We start from the raw sequence: 18,053 nt of genomic DNA, 5'->3' as shown, positions 1-18,053 counted from the left end.
GCCTTGGCATTAAGGTGTGTGGCATAATGTTAGGCCACGCCCCCTTTTCGCCGTGCAAAGGGTCCCACCTACTACAAATCAGGGGGGGGGGGGACGGGGGACACACCGTGGAACCTAGCTACACCACTGGTCCCGGCTTGCTGGTGTAAAAGTGGTATTACAAACACCACTAAAGCAGTTTAGGCAAAGCAGGGATACAAAAGATATGTAAATAGAAGAGGATAAATATATTTGCATGTGATACTGATTTTTTTAACTGACTGTACTACACTGTAATCAAGTTGTAGCGGCAAGATGCCAATTCATTTTTGGCAATCATTCTACATTGTATTTGCCAAATAACACCTTCTATTAAAAAAAAACATATATTAATACCTGTTAAAACTGCCCATGTAATGAAAATATTGCTAATGTACATATAAAAACAGTGGATAAATTCTTACCGGATAAAAATTATTTTGACTTTAGACGGTGCACATTTGATAATGGATGAGGCATTCTGGTGACTTCTTCCATATAAGATTTGTCCGTTAATCTATGAAAGGCAACCCACTGATATTATATAGTAACAATGTCAAATTAGCAAAAAAATGTAATTTGCACTTTGGTTCATATTTACAAGAACAGTATTACATAGGGTTGAAATGTATTATTGCAGTCACATTATATTATAAACATGACTGAATAGTCTGCATTATTTATTAGGTATTTCTTTTAACTGATAAAAGCTTATTTTAGATATATTTCTGTACAAGGTTTGAAATGTAAGAATGTTTAATTGACAGATGATCTTTATTTCCATCCTAGCTACAGGTTGCTAAATAGAATGTTAATTTACAGCTACAATGAATGGATTCACTAGTGGCTTATTGACATATACTTGCCTCTAATAACTCATCGGCAATCTGCAATCGGCCATCTTTGCCAGCTGCTCCATTTGGATCAATCCCCACGATGAAGACACTCATTCGTGATCGGTCTTTGTTTCCAGCAAGGCTCAGACCCAATCCAGTCTTTCCTTTCTCCAACTCTATCATATGCAATTCTCCTGGCAGATTTCCATACCGCTGTGATATCTTTCCTAAATGGGAAAAGATGGCTAATTAACAAGTCCATCATACTAAGAACAGACATGAGTAATTAGCTCTTTGAAGCAAGATTGGGATAGAAATGTGTAGAGATGCCGTATCAACAACAACACATTATTACCATGATTTTACCATAAAGAGCTGCTAAAATTTACTATCTTTAGATAACCCAGTTTTTATTTGTGACTTGTGAGCAGTTATAGGCCTCTTCCAATAAGACTCTAGAAACCATAAAACAGTGCAAAATAATATAACAGTCAAGCAAAACCACAGTGTTTGTGAAAAAAAGAAACAAATGTGATTTTTGTATATAAAAATAAAATAACAAAAACCAAATAAAAAATAGCTTTTTAGCAATATGTCCTGACTGTGATATTCATACTTACCTGTAACTCTTAAAACTTCATGATAAACTGGTTACCCTAATGGGAAAAATACAGAGTGATGGGAAATAGTATTCCTTAAATTGTTTGCTTAGATATATTTATTTATCGATCTGCCTTCAAAAAGAGAGTGTGTGGCCACCTTCAGCATGTAAGACATGACAGATCTAAAGTTTCAGAAACATTTAATGCTGCAACAGTTTATCTTGTAATTCAATAGATGTTTACGATTCAGGGGGGTATCCAATTAGCCCCGAAGATTTGGATGCAAAAATCTGAAATACTTTTGTGATCTTTCTGATATTTTTTTCGGTCTAACCAACTTGTTTTCCCCCCCAAAAAAGTTTACATTTACTCCTGAATAGAGTTTGGTAAAACAAATTAGGGCTAATTTGATAGCCCCTGGCAAGACAAATACCCATGATCACAGGTAATTGGATGCCGCTAGATATGTATGTATAATGTAAACAAAAAGTAATATAGACTTATTAATCATGGAAGCTTATTATGGGGTACATAAACAATGAGAATTTTTTCCTCGTTTTTAAAGTACATAACTTACGCCAACTGTAGCCAAACTCATCTTCTTTTTCTGGGTCTCCAGTGAATGTATTAGTATCCATTTGTACAGAGTCAGAGCTCACTGGGGTAAATGTTGATGGTGCGAGAACAAAGTTGGAAAAGGTTGTCTTTTCTGTCTCTGAATCGGAATTGCTAGAAGCCTGAAAGAAAAAAGGCAACAATGGCTTACACCGGTCAATAAAAAGATACTGTGGTATTCTAAATCTAACTTAACACCCAATTATTGTACACATGCACACAGATTACGAATTGCAAGGCACCACAAAATCTTCAACAATGGACTACTGAGGGTAGAAATCATGCAAATACAAATCACACATATAACAAAACAAGTTCAGTACAAATGAGGTTGACAAAATTAGGTACAAACTTGAGACAAAGTATAGAGAGGATCCTGCTCATAAGAGCTTATAGTATATATTCAACACACTTATATCCCTGTCACACCGCACCTTAGATTGATTGCCGGGTTGTTGACTTGTCAACATGGGTCAAGGTGTGGTGTGAAAAGCGCCAAAGCTTATAACCCGGGTAGTCCAACGCGGCAATTTGACCCAGATTATTAGAAGGGCTAAACCAGTGTTGGCACTGCATAATGGGCGACCCGGGTTTTAATTGAAATCAAGATCCCGGTTCCGACCCGGCACAGTGATATTAAAGGAATTAATACAGTAGTTATGTCTTTAGATATCAGGACACATCTGCAAATCATATAGTTCTAATTAAAACCTAATATGTAATACATCTAATCTTGTGATTATAACTTAGACTGTAATGATTTAGCCAACAAAATATAAGCCTAGAACTTTTAGTAGAAACACATTCGGACAAATAATTTCTGTTTGAATATTTTTGGAACTCTGGACCACTTCTTCCAACACTGCTTCAGTTCATTGAAACGTATAGCTTTTTTTTTTTATGCATAACTCTCTCAAAGCACAGCCATTACATCTCAGTGTGATTTTAACAAAACACATGAACACTTTCCTAATTCGCATTTGCCTTACAGATTTACTGGAGTGCTTGGGAACACTAACCTTTTGCATGAACCAGTTTTGTCCAAGCTCTAGATATTAGAGACGAGAGCTCCCAGTTTTCTCTACATAACTCATAAGACAGAAGAGACATGGGGCCAGATGCACTAAGATTCAAAAAGTGATAAAGTGGAGAGTGATAAACAACCAGCCAATCAGCTCCTAACTGATTGGCTGGTAATTTAAAACTCTCCACTTCTTGAAGCTTGGTGCATCTCGCCATTATGGTGACGGATTGAGGCTTCCTGTGGCTATAAATCAAGTCCAATCATCATTCACAAATGTTGATATGAAGTAATTTGGCCTGGTCATTACAGAGCACTATATTTTACATTAAGATGCAGTTGCAAACAAAAGCCAAATGGCAATGGGTGGTTTAATGGGAAGATACTTTTTTCCTGTTACCACTACCATAAATAAAACATACTTATTAAGCCATTATGTGATGGTAAGCCAAGAATTACTGCATAACTGATAAGCAACTCCTTACTCACACTGTTGTATTTTTTTTTTACGGCTTTATCATGTTGATTGTCAAAATTATGATAAAATCCAATCTATTATTGATTTCTATATGAGATTGCTTACCAAATTGTAGGACTTATTGAGTATTGTACTGTAATTTTACTTATTTTCAAATGTACAAATAATACATTTCAGTGTCAAATTTATTAGGTATACATTTCTAGTATGGTGTGGGACCCTAGAAATGACCCAAGCATATCCTGAATTGTACATAGAATGGATTACGATAAATATATATTATAGGGATTTGGGTTCAAATTAATACCATCAGGCATTTTCTACAGATACGATGGCTGTGAATTATATGTTCCACAATTTTTTAACAGAGAACTTATTTTGAGCTAATGTGTATTTAGAATCAGACTGCCATAAAAGGATATACATGTTAATCAACAAAACCCAGGTAGGCCCACTTGGGCCAACATGTTCTAGTAGAACATTACTTACATTATAACACCAACAGTAGTCCAACATGTTCAAAACAATGCACTTGTATTAATGTTGTTTACTACAAAGTCTTACACTGTTATCTGCAATTTGGAGCAAAAACCAAGACTCTGCAAATCAAAAAATGTATTTACAAGTCTTTAACTATATAGTTCTGGTGACCCTGTTCCCACTGTAGCTTTATGTTCCTATTCTCAGCCGACAGGAATAGAACCTATTGTGGCATTCTAGTACACACGTTAAAATTTGACCTGCTCTATGTTAGAAATCCTTTTCTGCAAACTAGTTGTAACACATGGTTATTTGAAACATCATCACCTACCTGTCAACTTGAAACAATCTGGCTATTCTCCTGTGACATTTTCTCAGACAGAACTACAGTACCACTAACTGGGTATTACTTATGTTGTACATACACATCACTCTCAACGCTGATGCTGGAATCCTGACTGCCAGCATCCCAGTCATAAGTGAAGGGGGGGGGGGGGGGGGATTAGGGTTGAGCTGCAGGTAGGGAGTGTAAGGAGCAGAGAGGGGGAAGGTAAGTATTGTATACTTACTGGACCCATGATGGAATGTTTAGCAATAAGGTGACGCTGTCGGTCTTCTGACCACCAGCCTCACGTACTGTACCATCAGTCATCCATGCAGATTCCCAAAATAACATAGCAAAGTCATACAGATCCCATCTGATTCTTCTGACCGTGTTTCCATGCCATTATGCACTTATTTAATGCTACCATACATGGCTGAGATACTTCTGGAAACTTGTACCAACAACCACTTAGATTTTAATGAGTCTCAAAAAGTGGCCCCTGTGTACAGTATGTTTAAACCAGTGTCTAATTAAAGTTTCACTTTGTCCACTGGTGAACTAGTTTATGGAAGCTGAACCACAGTGCTATGCCATCTTTTTCTCAACGTTAACTGGGGGGGTGGGGAATATAAAAGTTCATCCTCTGCGCTCTTTTCGAGATGCCCCAAAAATGACACACAGAAATAGTGTCCCAATCCAAGTAGGCAAAACTCGAAGAAATTGATTGTATAATTATGTTCCACAACAAAAATGCAGTCCTCCGTCAATTCAATAAAAAAGGTAATTTATCAATACAGTCTAAAAAAAAAAAAATTCTCTCCATAAAAAAAAACTTGTAAAGTGGATTAAATGGTTAGAGCTCACCGGACCTTCAGAGGTTTGTAGCAAGGTATCCCCCAACAGGATAATGTAATTCCTGGGACTCACATCCTTCTGCTATATTGGCCAATTTATGTCAGGTCTCCGGAATTTACAAGAAAAGGACTTCCATATGACATTTATTTTGAGTAGCAGTGGTTATACTACAGATTACAAAGATAAAGCAGCAGCAGTGTTTTTTAGGAGCACGAGTATTTAATTTAATTTGTGCAATAATTTATGGGAGTAAATAATTTCTCAAAATTATATGGTGGTGATGTAATTTATAAACCCACTGTAATGCTACAGTTCACATTTTGCCACACAAAAAAATCCCAGTTCACATATACCACAGTGCCTTCCACACTGATGGTGTAGATATGTTTGGAGGACCCTGCATGCCCAATAATTATTCCAGCGCTGTATGTATCCCTTCTGCATAGACACACAGTTACTTGACATTGGTCAAAGCCATGCTGTTGCTCATTATCAGTCAGCTATCTAAATAGTTCTGTTGTTATATTCTTCACCTCAATAACCGATGCAAACCTGGTCCCTTGAGTACAGATTTGACCTTGCAGAAAAGAAAGAAGCAACAGGGTGCTATTTCTGGAAAGTATGTAGGGCGTTCTAGAACTGCAATCTGTTTCTTGGCCAAATACGGCTTCACAGAGAGCGCCGTGTGGACTGGTACGTTGTCCTGATGAAGAAGGAAAGAATTTTATCCACAACTTTGGTCTATTTCTTCTGATTCTTTCCTGAACACTTGCTAGAACATTTTGGTAGCAATGTTGATTCACTATTTAGTCTTCTAAAGTAACACCATTGATATAAAAAAACAACAACATGGCTTTGAATTAGAATTTGCTTCGATGTGCTGTCTTTATTCTTGTTGATGATTGTTTTCCAGGGCTTGGACTGATGTTTTGTCTCAGGATCATACTGGAAGATCCATATCTCATGACAGATAAAGGGGGGTATTCAGTCTTGGGTCTCGTCACTTCCCGGCCGTTCTCTGCAGAACGAGCCCGACTGCTTGTGAAGTTGGGCTCATTCTGCTGAGATCCCCCGCTGCGGGAGATTGAATACCCCCCAAAAGCTTTATCTAAAAAATGTGCATCCACTTGAATTTGTTCCAAATGTCTGCAAATTCTCTATCTGGAGTTATATACAATCTCACAAGTGTGATATACAGTAACAAAAAGGATCGGTGTTACATGGCTTGTTTTCTCTCATGTGTAAAAACTATGAGAGAAAAAATAATGTGGTTAGCATGCATACTGTTTAAAAAAGTCTCAGCCAATCAGCGGCCGCCCGGTCTTTTGAATAAGATTTCTTTATATTCTCCCGCCGCGCCCCCGGTCTCCATCTGCGCCGCCTGCCGCTCCCCCAGGTAGCCGTCAATGCAGGTGGGGGGGACGCTGCGAGGCGGCTGGGGGACACAGAGGCGGCAATTACTTACAGCTGAGCCGGGCAGGGGGAGCCGGGAGCTGTCACTGTCAGTACGGAAGGAAAAAAAAAAAAGCCCATACAATGAATCGGCAGCCTGCGATTGGCTGAGAGCTCTCTCAGCCAGTCAGCAATTGGCTGAGAGAGCGCTCAGCAGCCAATCACAGGCTGCCCATTCATTGTATGGGCTTTTTTTTTCTTCTTCAGTACAGACAGCTCCCGGCTCCCCCTGCCCGGCTCAGCTGTAAGTAAGTGTCCCCCGCAGCGTCCGTCTCCCCAGCCGCCTCGCAGCGTCCCCCCCACCTGCACAGGTAAAGACTGGGGATGGTGCGGCGGGCGGCGGGGTGTAACGTAACTATAGCACTGCAGCCCCCGGCGCCCGCACATGCATAGCGCCCCCCCCCGCGCGGTCACGGGGGCTGCGGTGCTATAGTTACGCCCCTGAGTAGTAGAGGGAGACATGTAGTTCTAGAGCGTCTTCCTCAGTCTGCTACTGTGAATATACTGCAGTATGCTATAACTGGAGTGAGCACTTTAAAATCAGAAAAGTATTTAATGTATACTACTTCCATTTTCTTTGCTGACAATCAGATATCGCTATAGGAATATTTGCAAAAATGCCCAATAGCATAATACAATATTTTTTAATTTGTGTAGAAATTTTTCTGTATCAACTGTATGGGATACAACTGAATCATGCAAGAACCCACATGCTTCATAAATGACAAAAAAAAAATTGCATCACTGAAAAAAAAAAACGCTCAAGAAACATACTACAGGGTGTTTCAAAAAGGTAACTGAGACTTGTTGTGTATCTCATGTGTTACAGTAGACATTAACAGCTGTTACGCCTCAGAAAGCCATCCAGGAATGTGCATGGCATGTGGATCATTCTGTCCAAAATTATTGGTCAGGACTGAATGGCGGACCTTCCCTGGCATCCGTAACAACTGGGTTCCAGGCCAATTTCCAGAGACCCACCAAATCAAACTATTCTGTCTCTAATGAAAATATTTCAGCAAACATGGTCTGTGGCTAATCACGATAAAGGACATTCCCCACAGCACCACAAGTAATGACAATATTGCGCATGTGATGGACAAGGTTTTAGTTACCTTTTTCTTTTTAAATACCCTGTAATGTGGTTTCAATTACGGTTGGTGATGACAATACAAAATACATAGTTAACAGAAATACAAAAATCATCACAGTATATGTATGATTCACAAGCATACACAGTGACAATATAGCTACAATTATTTAAATCTGCTCAAGCAAACAAACCTTAAATGGCGTGGGAGCAAAGGGGTTAGTTGGGGAACAACGGAAGGCAATTCTAACCGGATTCATTGTGCCCTACAGCAACAAGAGAACAGAAACTTTCACCAATATACAGTGAATACCTTGAAAGTATAACAAACCGTGAGAATGCAATATTGCAATGTACAACGGAGCACTAAACTATCTTGGATAGTTTAAATATGAATCATATATGGTAACATATATAGTTCAGCATCAACTCAGTTTTCTTCTACAGTTCTAGTGCAAAGTAAAATATAAACCCCCCACTTAAATACAGACAACTCTAACCTCTCCTACAACCTCAAGATTTAATGAAAGCTCTGAAGTAGAAACTGAAATGCTGTCACTGGCTCTGCCTGGCCCCTTTCCTGTTTAAATGTGATCAATTCACATTGTGTAATGGTGTGTACACACGGTCGACGGCCGTGCTATTCGATCGCAATGCAATCGGATCGCACGGCAAGCCAGAAGATACACCAGCAGTTTTGTCTATATAGTACAGATCTGTACTATATAGTATATGCAGCCCTGTATCTGGCTTCGATTTGTGCTGTGCGGGAGAGATCGCATTGGGATCGCAAGGTTAAAAAACCCATGCGATCTGCATGCAATCCCAATTTGATTTTGACTACATAGTCAAAATTGTATGCTGTATTGTACCATGCGTACACACCATAAGTCCAAATTTGTATGTTCAAACCTACACAGCACTGTGATTTTTCAGTATGTGATGATACTGTAGGTCAACAGTGTCTTTGGTTGACAGACAATAGGTTGATACCATATGGTTGACATACACTAGCAAAACGTTGACCTGTGAAAAGATTGAGATGAGTTTTTCACATTTATTTTTTTTCCCTTTTTTTTCGGGACTTTTTCATACATTACCATCCATGTGGACTTTGATTTGGAATGGTAATAAATGAGTCTATGATCTTGCCGAATAGCCACAAGAACCGCAAAGCTGTCACCCCAGTTTTGTGTGTGCATAATCACAAAAGTGGGCAGAGACACACCCCGAACATGGTTGTGACTTACGCAAGATAATGCCGCCACTCCACGGTGCCTCCCCCACCCGGTCACTGGCTGCCGATCACTCTGAGACTAAATCCTATCTCTGAGCAGCACTGCAATGATACCTAGGCGCATTAGCAGTGTGATTGTGGCACATGTGCAGTCTTATGATAATCGCCCTGCTTCATAAATATCGGTATGGTGTATGAATCGGATTCAGGTCCACAGTGCGTTACTGCAGAAGATGTGTGCAGTCAGGGCCAGCGCCACCACTATGCAGCTCTAGGCATTTGCCTAGAGCGCTGCCCACTGGAGGGCGCCAGTGTGCAGCAGGAAGCAGAAAGGTGAGTGGCACCAGCGGCCTCCTATACCGCCACCCCGGAAAATGATGCGGCCTTGGAGTTGCACACAGTTGGTAAAGCGCCATAGAATAAGCTTTAATAAAGTAAAGGTGGCAATACACTACAGCGATGTAATACAGCAGTTAACGGCCATCCGATCCCCAGCAAGCTGCCTGGGACCTTCCCGGGCGGCAGAATCGCATGCGGGTCATTTGACATGTGATGTATCGCATGCAGCTCCATTTCACCACTACCGGGAGGAAGGGCCAAGTCAGGAGGTCGGACCTGCATGCAGATCCAACCTCCTTCTCAAGTGACCCGATAGGATATCAAAGGGGATACAGTCTTATTGTCCACCGGACTTAAGGTGCCCATACACTAGTAAGATTTATCTTCAGATCTGGCTGGTTGGAACAAAAACATGGTTATGGATGAGTGACAGTTTGTCAGTTTTCCAGCATTTCCAAGCAAATGGTCCACTATCATTTGCTCTCATCCATAACCATGTTTTGTTCCAACCATCCAGATCTGAAGATAAATCTGCATGTGCATGGCCACCTTTAGGTCGACACCATTGGGTCGACAGGGTTCTAGGTTGACATGGATGAAGGTCGAAAGGTGTCTAGGTCGATATAGGACAAGGTCGACACGGGTTAGGTCGACAGGTTGCGAGGTCGAAATGGGTTCTTTCACTGTTTTTTGAGCGGACATGTGCCGACATGCAGTATTTCATGTCCTACCATCCACTAGGGCGTGGTGGGAGAATAAAATAGTGTGCCGAGTGTAGCGAGGCACCGTGCCCGAAGCATTGCGAGTGAAGTGAGCGATGCAAGGGGCTGCGGTTGACTTCCAACTGTGTCCATGTCGACTGTCAACATTCGGGTAAAAAAAGCAGTGAAAAAAACCATGTCGACCTCGTGACCTGCCGACTTAACCCATGTCGACCTAACGCATTTCTCGACCTAAACCCATGTCGACCTAGAACCCTGTCAACCTAATTCGGGTCGACAATACGAGCCAAAGGCATCCGATTTGGGCAGATGTCTGTGTGGTGCACCATGGGACTTTTAACTTTTCATAAAATATGGGCAATCTGAGAATTTATAGAAATAAATTTTTTGCCAAAAATACTATTTCTTAATACCCAGTACACCCAAAACTGATTAAGATTCAGTAAAAGTATACAATCTGGAAAAAGAAAAAGGAAAAAGATTTCCAATAGAGGCGACCCATGGAAAACCTTGCACCATGCATGGTTCTGCTTAATCTGAAAATTTATAGCAATTCCTAGTAAACTATAAAGGAATTTGTATGCGATAAAGATGCAAAATTCAGAACAAATGCACAAGAATCTCTACCAGTAGTGAGCCGTCTAATTCACAACAAGCATCTTGCAACAGATTGCACATAAACGAGTACACCTGTGTTGTTTAGGAATTAACATTAATTTTTACTTTAAAAAAAGCTAACTTTTAAGAGCCATAAATGAGGATATTTTTTTTTTTATTATCTTTCAAGATATTAATCAAAGGAATCAACTTTGTCTAGGTTGACAGTCAATAGAGCAACCACTATTGGTTGACAGGCACAAGGTCGACATTGACAATCTGCCAACACAAGCAAAAGGTTTAATTGGCAATGGTTGACGTGTGAAATGGTCGTTAAGAGTTTTCAAGGGCTTTTTTTCTTCAGTTTCTCAACATCCAAATTGTAGTCCACGTGGATTGTAAAGCATGAAAAAGTCCAAAGAAAGAATCAAATTGTGAAAAACTCATGCTGATCTTTCCATGTGTCTACAATAGACATGCCAACCTTTTTGTGTCGACCACTGAGGTCCCAACCTTTTGTTCATGTTGACCTTGTGCCTGTCGGCCAATATTGATCGACCTACTGACCCAAAACCAGGACAGAATACAAGAAGTTTGTCTACAGGGAGAGAACCCTAAAATACGCAATTCTCAGAAATGAATCATCTAAAACTGGGATGAATCATTTATCATTGTTTCTTATTTCCGATTCATGCAATGCATTAGTATTTCTCATCTATTTTACCAGGATTGTTCAGTGCTTAGATAAGCTATGACACATGGGAAGGGGGGGTGGGGGTGGGGGGGGGGAGGGGAGGGTGGATTCAATTGTCCACGAATCCCTTCACCTAGCGCAAAAAAAGTCTTTGCTGTCCCATAGGGTCGTGAGTACAAGTAAAACTTCACGCTGCAACTGAGTCTGTAAACATAACTTTTTCTATAGACCTTTTGCACAGAGAAGACCTGAATTATGGATACAGTACACTGTACTGACCATTGCCACACATGACTGCTTCCTGTTACGTATGGCCTGTATAACTGTAGCGACATTCACTTTTCAAGTAACACAAGAGCATGGTATCAGCTGCATGCTTTTTTAACTATTTTAAAAATAAAAAAGGTACTTCATAGTTGCACATGGTAAGAAATTAACCATATACTATTATTACAATCTTTAAATGTTTCTAATAGGGCCTAGAAATGGGCGTTTCAGGGCATTTTTGAAGCAATCGGACTAGATCGCTTAGAAAATGCTCTTACATCGCTAAGTGTGTAGGGGCACAGCGATAGTGATGTGCGGTCCCGCATGTCGCTATCGCCCAGCGATTAATATCCAGCATGCTGGATAAATCTACTTAACTGTCGATCAGGGCCAGCTGACACATCGCTGTTCAAAGAGCGATCATGCTGAGCAATATCTCCCTGTTTGTAGGCTGTAAGCATACAATATATCTCATCAATGGACGGATATTTAGCAACAAGGTATATATGTTAAACTTTTAAGCCAATCATTATGTACTACTGTTTTACTATATAAAGGCCATAATAAATATAGGTATACTGTACATCCACCCTTGGTTAGTCAGGCACAAAGCATTATGTTCCTAACCAGTGTGGATTCTTTTGTTAGTGAAATGAAAGAAAAACAAACACCTTTGTTAAGCTACAAGCTACAGTAATGACAAACATAAAAGCATCCAACCTTGTTAGTAGTGAACTGGGAGGAATCAGCAAATGGGTTAGTGCATCTGAAGAGAGGTTTAGTACCAAATGTGCTCTGTAAAGACAAGCTTTGCTTCTAGAAAATAAAAGAATTTGTTATTTAGAACAAATACGCAGGTATGAAAAAAGCATTCCAGAGACAACTGGAAGGTGAAAGAAACATTAAACAATTCATGTAGAAATATTTATAAGATGTGCTTACTTCTATATACAGATGTGCCCTTATAAATCTTTGCTGCAGTTGCACCAAGCAGACCCCCTGTCCTGTGAGACAATTCTAGCAATAGGCGTCTGTTTTGCAATGTAGCCAGGGCACACCAGGAGACTGTGCTGATTAATGTGATACTTGTATATCTGTGTGCGACTGAGTCTCAGAATATGTATATGAAGTGCTTTAAGGTAGCAGCAGCAGCAGCTTTACTCAGTATACATCCTCAGACACATACAATACACAAATCATATCAAATGACTCATGCCACATCGCATTATGACTAAGATGCATTTCGATAAACAAGATGCCTGATGTTAGAAGAGCTGCAAAGGATCTGGTGACTCCCTCGTGCAAGGCATATCATGCTGTATGGCGTGCTGAGACTGGATGTATGAGGCTACATCTGGTTATATACTTTCTGGAGAACAGCTTGATGCTGCTTTCACACTGCAAAAACTGCTTAGACCCACTATTTAAAAAGTTTCTTAAAAATGGGTCAAATTAGGCTTTATGCACCTTTCAGACCGCACATATACCTGGTCTTATACCGGGTCTAAACAGGTTTTGTGGTCTGAAAGCAGCATTAAGTGGGTGTGTAACTGGGCTCTGCTTGTGCCTCACTCCTCCCACCCTGCTGCACAGTACACAGTGTAATTGGAGTACAACAAAAACACAGGGAGCTGCTCGGTTTGTTGACAAAGTGGATGAATGAGTGGATGAACTCCAGCCGAGCCTATGACATTACCCACCACAAGCATCAGAGAGAGAGGATGTTCCAACCCCCCCACTGAGTCATCCTAACCTTTCTCCCCCCCCACCCCCTACCTGGGCAAGGCACAGAATTGATTCGGGCAGCAGTGTCAGGTCAGCAGCGCTGGTGGGCAGGGGGTCCCTGCAGTGTATGTGAGATTAGTGGCGGGGTCCCTGCGGCGGATGGGAACTACTAGTTCCCATCTGCCCCAGGGACCCCGCCGCTGATCTCACATACACCGCAGGGACCTCCTGCCCGCCAGCGCTGCCGATCTAACCCTGCTGCCCGGATCCCTTCCCTGCCTTGGCCAGGTAGGGGGAGAAGAAAGGATAGGATGCCTCAGTAGGGGGTGGACGGGGGGTGGGGAGAGGATGCCTAAGAGGGGGGAAGGATGCCCAGGTAAGAGGAAGGGGGGGGGGGGGGAGGATGCCTCAGTGCATATCTAATGACCGCATTGCATATTTAATGAGCGGGTCCCCAGCCGCTCATTAAATATTCACTGCATTGGGTCTCACTCATTAGATATGCATACAGCGGGACCACTATTGGCTGGGTCCAAAATACTTTTTCAGACCCGTTCAGACTGCTTTAAAAAAACAAGTCTGAAACGAGTAGGACCAATTCACAGGGAGGGGGTTTGGGGGTACGTCTTATTTTTTATGGACAGGTACAGTTATTACAACCTTTTATATATATATATTTATACAATGACAATTATTTTCACCTCTAATACAAATTATATATATATATATACACACACACACACACACATACATATACTGTATACACACACACATATATACATACACACACAGTATAGTTTTGATATTTTCGCACATATCTGTTTGTGTATAGCGGCTGGGTACTATTAAAAAACAAGAGTGTGTTGCATTCCAAGGGAATAAACCATGTTCTGGTGAGGAAAGTGAATAAAACAGGCAAGTAATTCTAAGTGGTTCATTAATGAATTTATATCTTGGGGTCTTTGACTTTACTATATGTTTAAAATACAACAGTTGGGAAAAGTTGTTAGTGAACTTATTGAAGAAATTGTTTGATGGGTGAGAACACAAAGCAGATCGTGTAAATACAGATCATTAACTGAGGTTATAAATGGGTGACTTCACACAAACAAGATTGCAACTGGAGAGTGCGTTCAGAGCTGAAGGCATGCCTAATGACAATGAGCATACAGTTCCAAGCTGAATATTTACCTTGGATGAGTGATGAGAGAACGGGTTAGTAGGTTGGTGCCCCCTAAAAGCAGAGGCAGATGGAGAGCAATACACAGACTCAGGCTAGAGAAGAAAATGTGGGAAAGAGCTTGTGAATTAATATATGAAAGAAACCATTGTGAAGAAAAAAGTTAAATGGTGAAGCAACACAAGAGTAAAATAAAAAGTCCGATCAATAAACCAAATGTTCCTGTATCGAGGGGCTAGTGAGAATTGGGCACGTCGGCAACAAAACTACCTCTCTTGCCTTAAAGAATATGTTGTATATTGTAAGCATAAAGCAGGTGTAGTATGAAAAGTTGACATTCAGAATGTTGATAGGTTTGGATGTATACATGGACATCAGATTGGCAAGCAGTATGTTAGCATTCACAAATATTAATATGTTAATAAGGTTAACATTTTCATGTCAACATATAGCTTTTTTTTCATCTTTTAAACTAATATTTAGGATAACACAAAGACATGTAGTCGACACTGTGACATTGTGAACATGTCAAATTTGTTAATGTCAGCATTTTTCTTATTTCCATGTCAACTTTCTGGTGTCACTATCCTGACCAGACACCCACAAAACACAATCTCTATGCTGTATGCCATAATAGTATAAAAAATCACACTAGGAATACATACAGTACAGAAAAGTAATACATCACTGGGTATGTACCAAGCACGTAATTCACCATATATGCCCTAGCTACAGTATATGGGAAAATATCATTGAGTGGAAAACAAACAATATATGCCATAAAAAGGATAGGATAGAAAATTTGCTACAGTATGTAAAACATGTTCCACAAATGACAGTAAAATATAGATGTGTACATAGGATATAATACTAAGCCCGCACAAAGCAAATGCTTCGAAAGCTAGTCTGCTACCTTTGTGCATGTGTGAGACAGAAAGAGATGTAGTTTCATTCGCTGCCAACAGAAGGCAGTGTTTCTGAGACACACAAACGAACACTAGACATATTATAGATGATGATCTTTTCTAGAAGGGAAAATTCTACTATAGCGAATAACAGAATACCACATTTAACATTTGGTTATATAGTGTCTGCATATACTGCAGCACTGAAATACACATATTGGATATAGGAGAGATATACAACATGCTATTTAGTAAGATTATTACATTAGATATAAAAACTAAATACAGTATTTGCCATAATATATATATTTTCTCAAAACTGAAATGTAAAATCTAACCAGATATACACAAGTATATATTTTGTACACCATAAATGCCAAAAATATATCATTGTAGATATTTAAAAAAAAACTAATTTATAAATCATAACAGAGTAGTCAAGTATCACTGGGTATACCATGACATATACATAATATATACAATGCCATCATGATTAAATATCCCTTAATGTTACCAAGTCATATACAAACTAATTAACGATTAAAATCAATGAATATTATACATTGTACAAATGTAAATTAAAATCCATGATTCCAGGCACCCTAAGGGTATATCAATTTTGCAGAACTACTTACCCTGGGTCTATTGATGATACTCTGGACCAAAAACACAACAGGATTCCCAGCTTTTCTTATGGCTTCCACTGCTTGCTCATGACTGGCATCTCTCAGATCAATGCCATCAACCTAAAACAGAGTGACTTCAATCATATAAAAGTCTCCAAGAATCGGTTAAGTCCAGTCAGCAATTCAAAAGTGCAATTGTTTCAAAAACACCATTATTTGCTGGATATAGTATCACACAACAATTCTTCTGCTTTTAAAATAATAAGGTGAATGCACAATAAGAAAAGGAAAAAAAATCATACCCTCCTTCAACAATGGCATCAATTCGCGCATTAGGGAAGTGTTATAAATAGATGTCATTAATAGACTTTATTTGTGAAAAAGCCTTGCTACGACAGCTTTAGGTTGTAAGCGATTTTTTAAATGGCTTTACTGACAGAATCCTCATCTATAACAGGGTTCTCTGAAGATAATCCGAAGCTTACGTCTTGCACTCGTCTCATTAAAGCAAACAAAAATAGACAGTTTAAGATTCATGGTAGTTATCTTGTTAAGGGAAAAGCCACAATGCTGTGCCAAGCCTCACTTGGTCCAGATGACAGAAAGTTTCAATTTATTTTTCCAAGTCTCATTGGGACCATTCCCAGTATTTAACTATCTTTGGAAATAAAATAATCTAAACTAATAACTAAACCAATAATCTAAAAATAGCAGTGAGACCGTCACTGTGGACTGTTATGAGAATGCTGGATTTGAATGTTTATAGATTCTGTTCATCTCTATAAAGCTACAGTCAATACTTTCTTAGTAGTGTGATTCTTTCTACCCAGGTAGTCTACACTATGGGGGTAATTCTGGTTTGCTCTGTAAACTGCGAAGCTCACAGCTTACAAGCACTGCCGAATACCTACCCACCCCCGATTCCCCTCGGTATCGAGGGGATGTGTAACGAAGATGCAGCCACGATGTATGCGAATGACTCAGCGACTATGGAAGTCACCAAGGAGAATTGCACATGCGCATAATAGACCATGCGCAGAGCTACAATCATCGGAGGGGCCGAATTTGCCGTGATCAGATCAGAATGAGGGCCTATATACTCAGGTAAAGGTTAAAAATGCAGCAATATGACATAGTTCAATCGATACCAATTTACACATAATCAATATAAGTTATTTAACAAAAAATTAATCCAAATATTACCAAGAATGTGAGGTATTTACTGTGTAGGCCAGAGTAATCCCTCAATAAAAACACATGCAGCACTCGTATAGTTAATTCAAAAGAAACCCAGCTCTGTGCACTGGAGCATCTAATAATTGCATTTATCCATGTTCACACATTACAGCGGTTTGTCAGGTGGTACCTCCACAATCCTATCTCCAGTTTTCAGTGTCCCATTCTTCCCCGCTGGACTGTCCTCTAGAATGTGTTTAATAAAAATTCCTCTCATCACTTCTCCGTTGCTTAAACGGCTTCCCATGCCTCTTCCACCAACAATGCTGATCCCCAGAGATTTGCCAGGCTCTCTCCAAAGTTCTACCCTGGAAGGATAATAATAATGACCTTATTGATATTTTCAACATACATCTTTATGTGCAAGTGTGTGAATGTATTTTGTATAGTTGGTATTTTGACAGGAACACGCAGACATATGGGATATACCTTCTGGGATTATTCCAGTTGCTGAATCCTGCATGTTGAAGTTCACTTTCCTCCCCCTCCCCTTCTTCACGCTCAGGGAGCTCTGGAGCATCACTGGAACATACAAGTGGAACGTTAGGGCTTTCATAGAAAATCTCAGTGCATAGTTTATGGGTTGAAAGACATTAATGGAACTGGCTTATAAATGTAAAAACTAAATTTAGGATTTTGGACTAGCTCTTTTTATAGCTTACTCTTCTGTCCATGTTAACTTTATTAATTTATGTACAACTGCCTGTAGCTCAAATGTATTGCAATATGTTAATTAACATGCTGAGAACAATT

General features: G+C 39.8%; 1 protein-coding gene across 10 annotated transcripts in view; it reads right to left on the bottom strand.

The window, feature by feature from the left end:
* MPDZ (multiple PDZ domain crumbs cell polarity complex component) overlaps positions 1-18,053 on the bottom strand; it is a 144,817-nt gene that overhangs the window by 51,853 nt on the left and 74,911 nt on the right. For 6 of the 10 annotated variants that reach the window (XM_083185931.1, XM_083185929.1, XM_083185930.1 and 3 more), the window contains 9 exons: positions 17,730-17,822; positions 17,431-17,608; positions 16,074-16,184; positions 14,545-14,628; positions 12,349-12,444; positions 7,967-8,038; positions 2,034-2,193; positions 885-1,081; positions 444-535 (listed from right to left, as the gene is read on the bottom strand). In XM_083185931.1, the coding sequence (XP_083042057.1) occupies positions 444-535; positions 885-1,081; positions 2,034-2,193; positions 7,967-8,038; positions 12,349-12,444; positions 14,545-14,628; positions 16,074-16,184; positions 17,431-17,608; positions 17,730-17,822 (1,083 nt within the window). The remainder of the gene's footprint in view (positions 1-443; positions 536-884; positions 1,082-2,033; positions 2,194-7,966; positions 8,039-12,348; positions 12,445-14,544; positions 14,629-16,073; positions 16,185-17,430; positions 17,609-17,729; positions 17,823-18,053) is intronic. The other 4 variants (XM_083185937.1, XM_083185932.1, XM_083185935.1 and 1 more) reach the window with 2 other exon arrangements.

The sequence above is a fragment of the Crinia signifera genome, chromosome 1 (genome assembly GCF_055691185.1).
Source record: "Crinia signifera chromosome 1, ASM5569118v1, whole genome shotgun sequence".
Classification (NCBI taxonomy): Eukaryota; Metazoa; Chordata; class Amphibia; order Anura; family Myobatrachidae; genus Crinia; species Crinia signifera.
The sequence above is the reverse complement of the archived record's forward strand: the minus strand, read 5'-3'. Positions and strand labels throughout refer to the sequence as shown.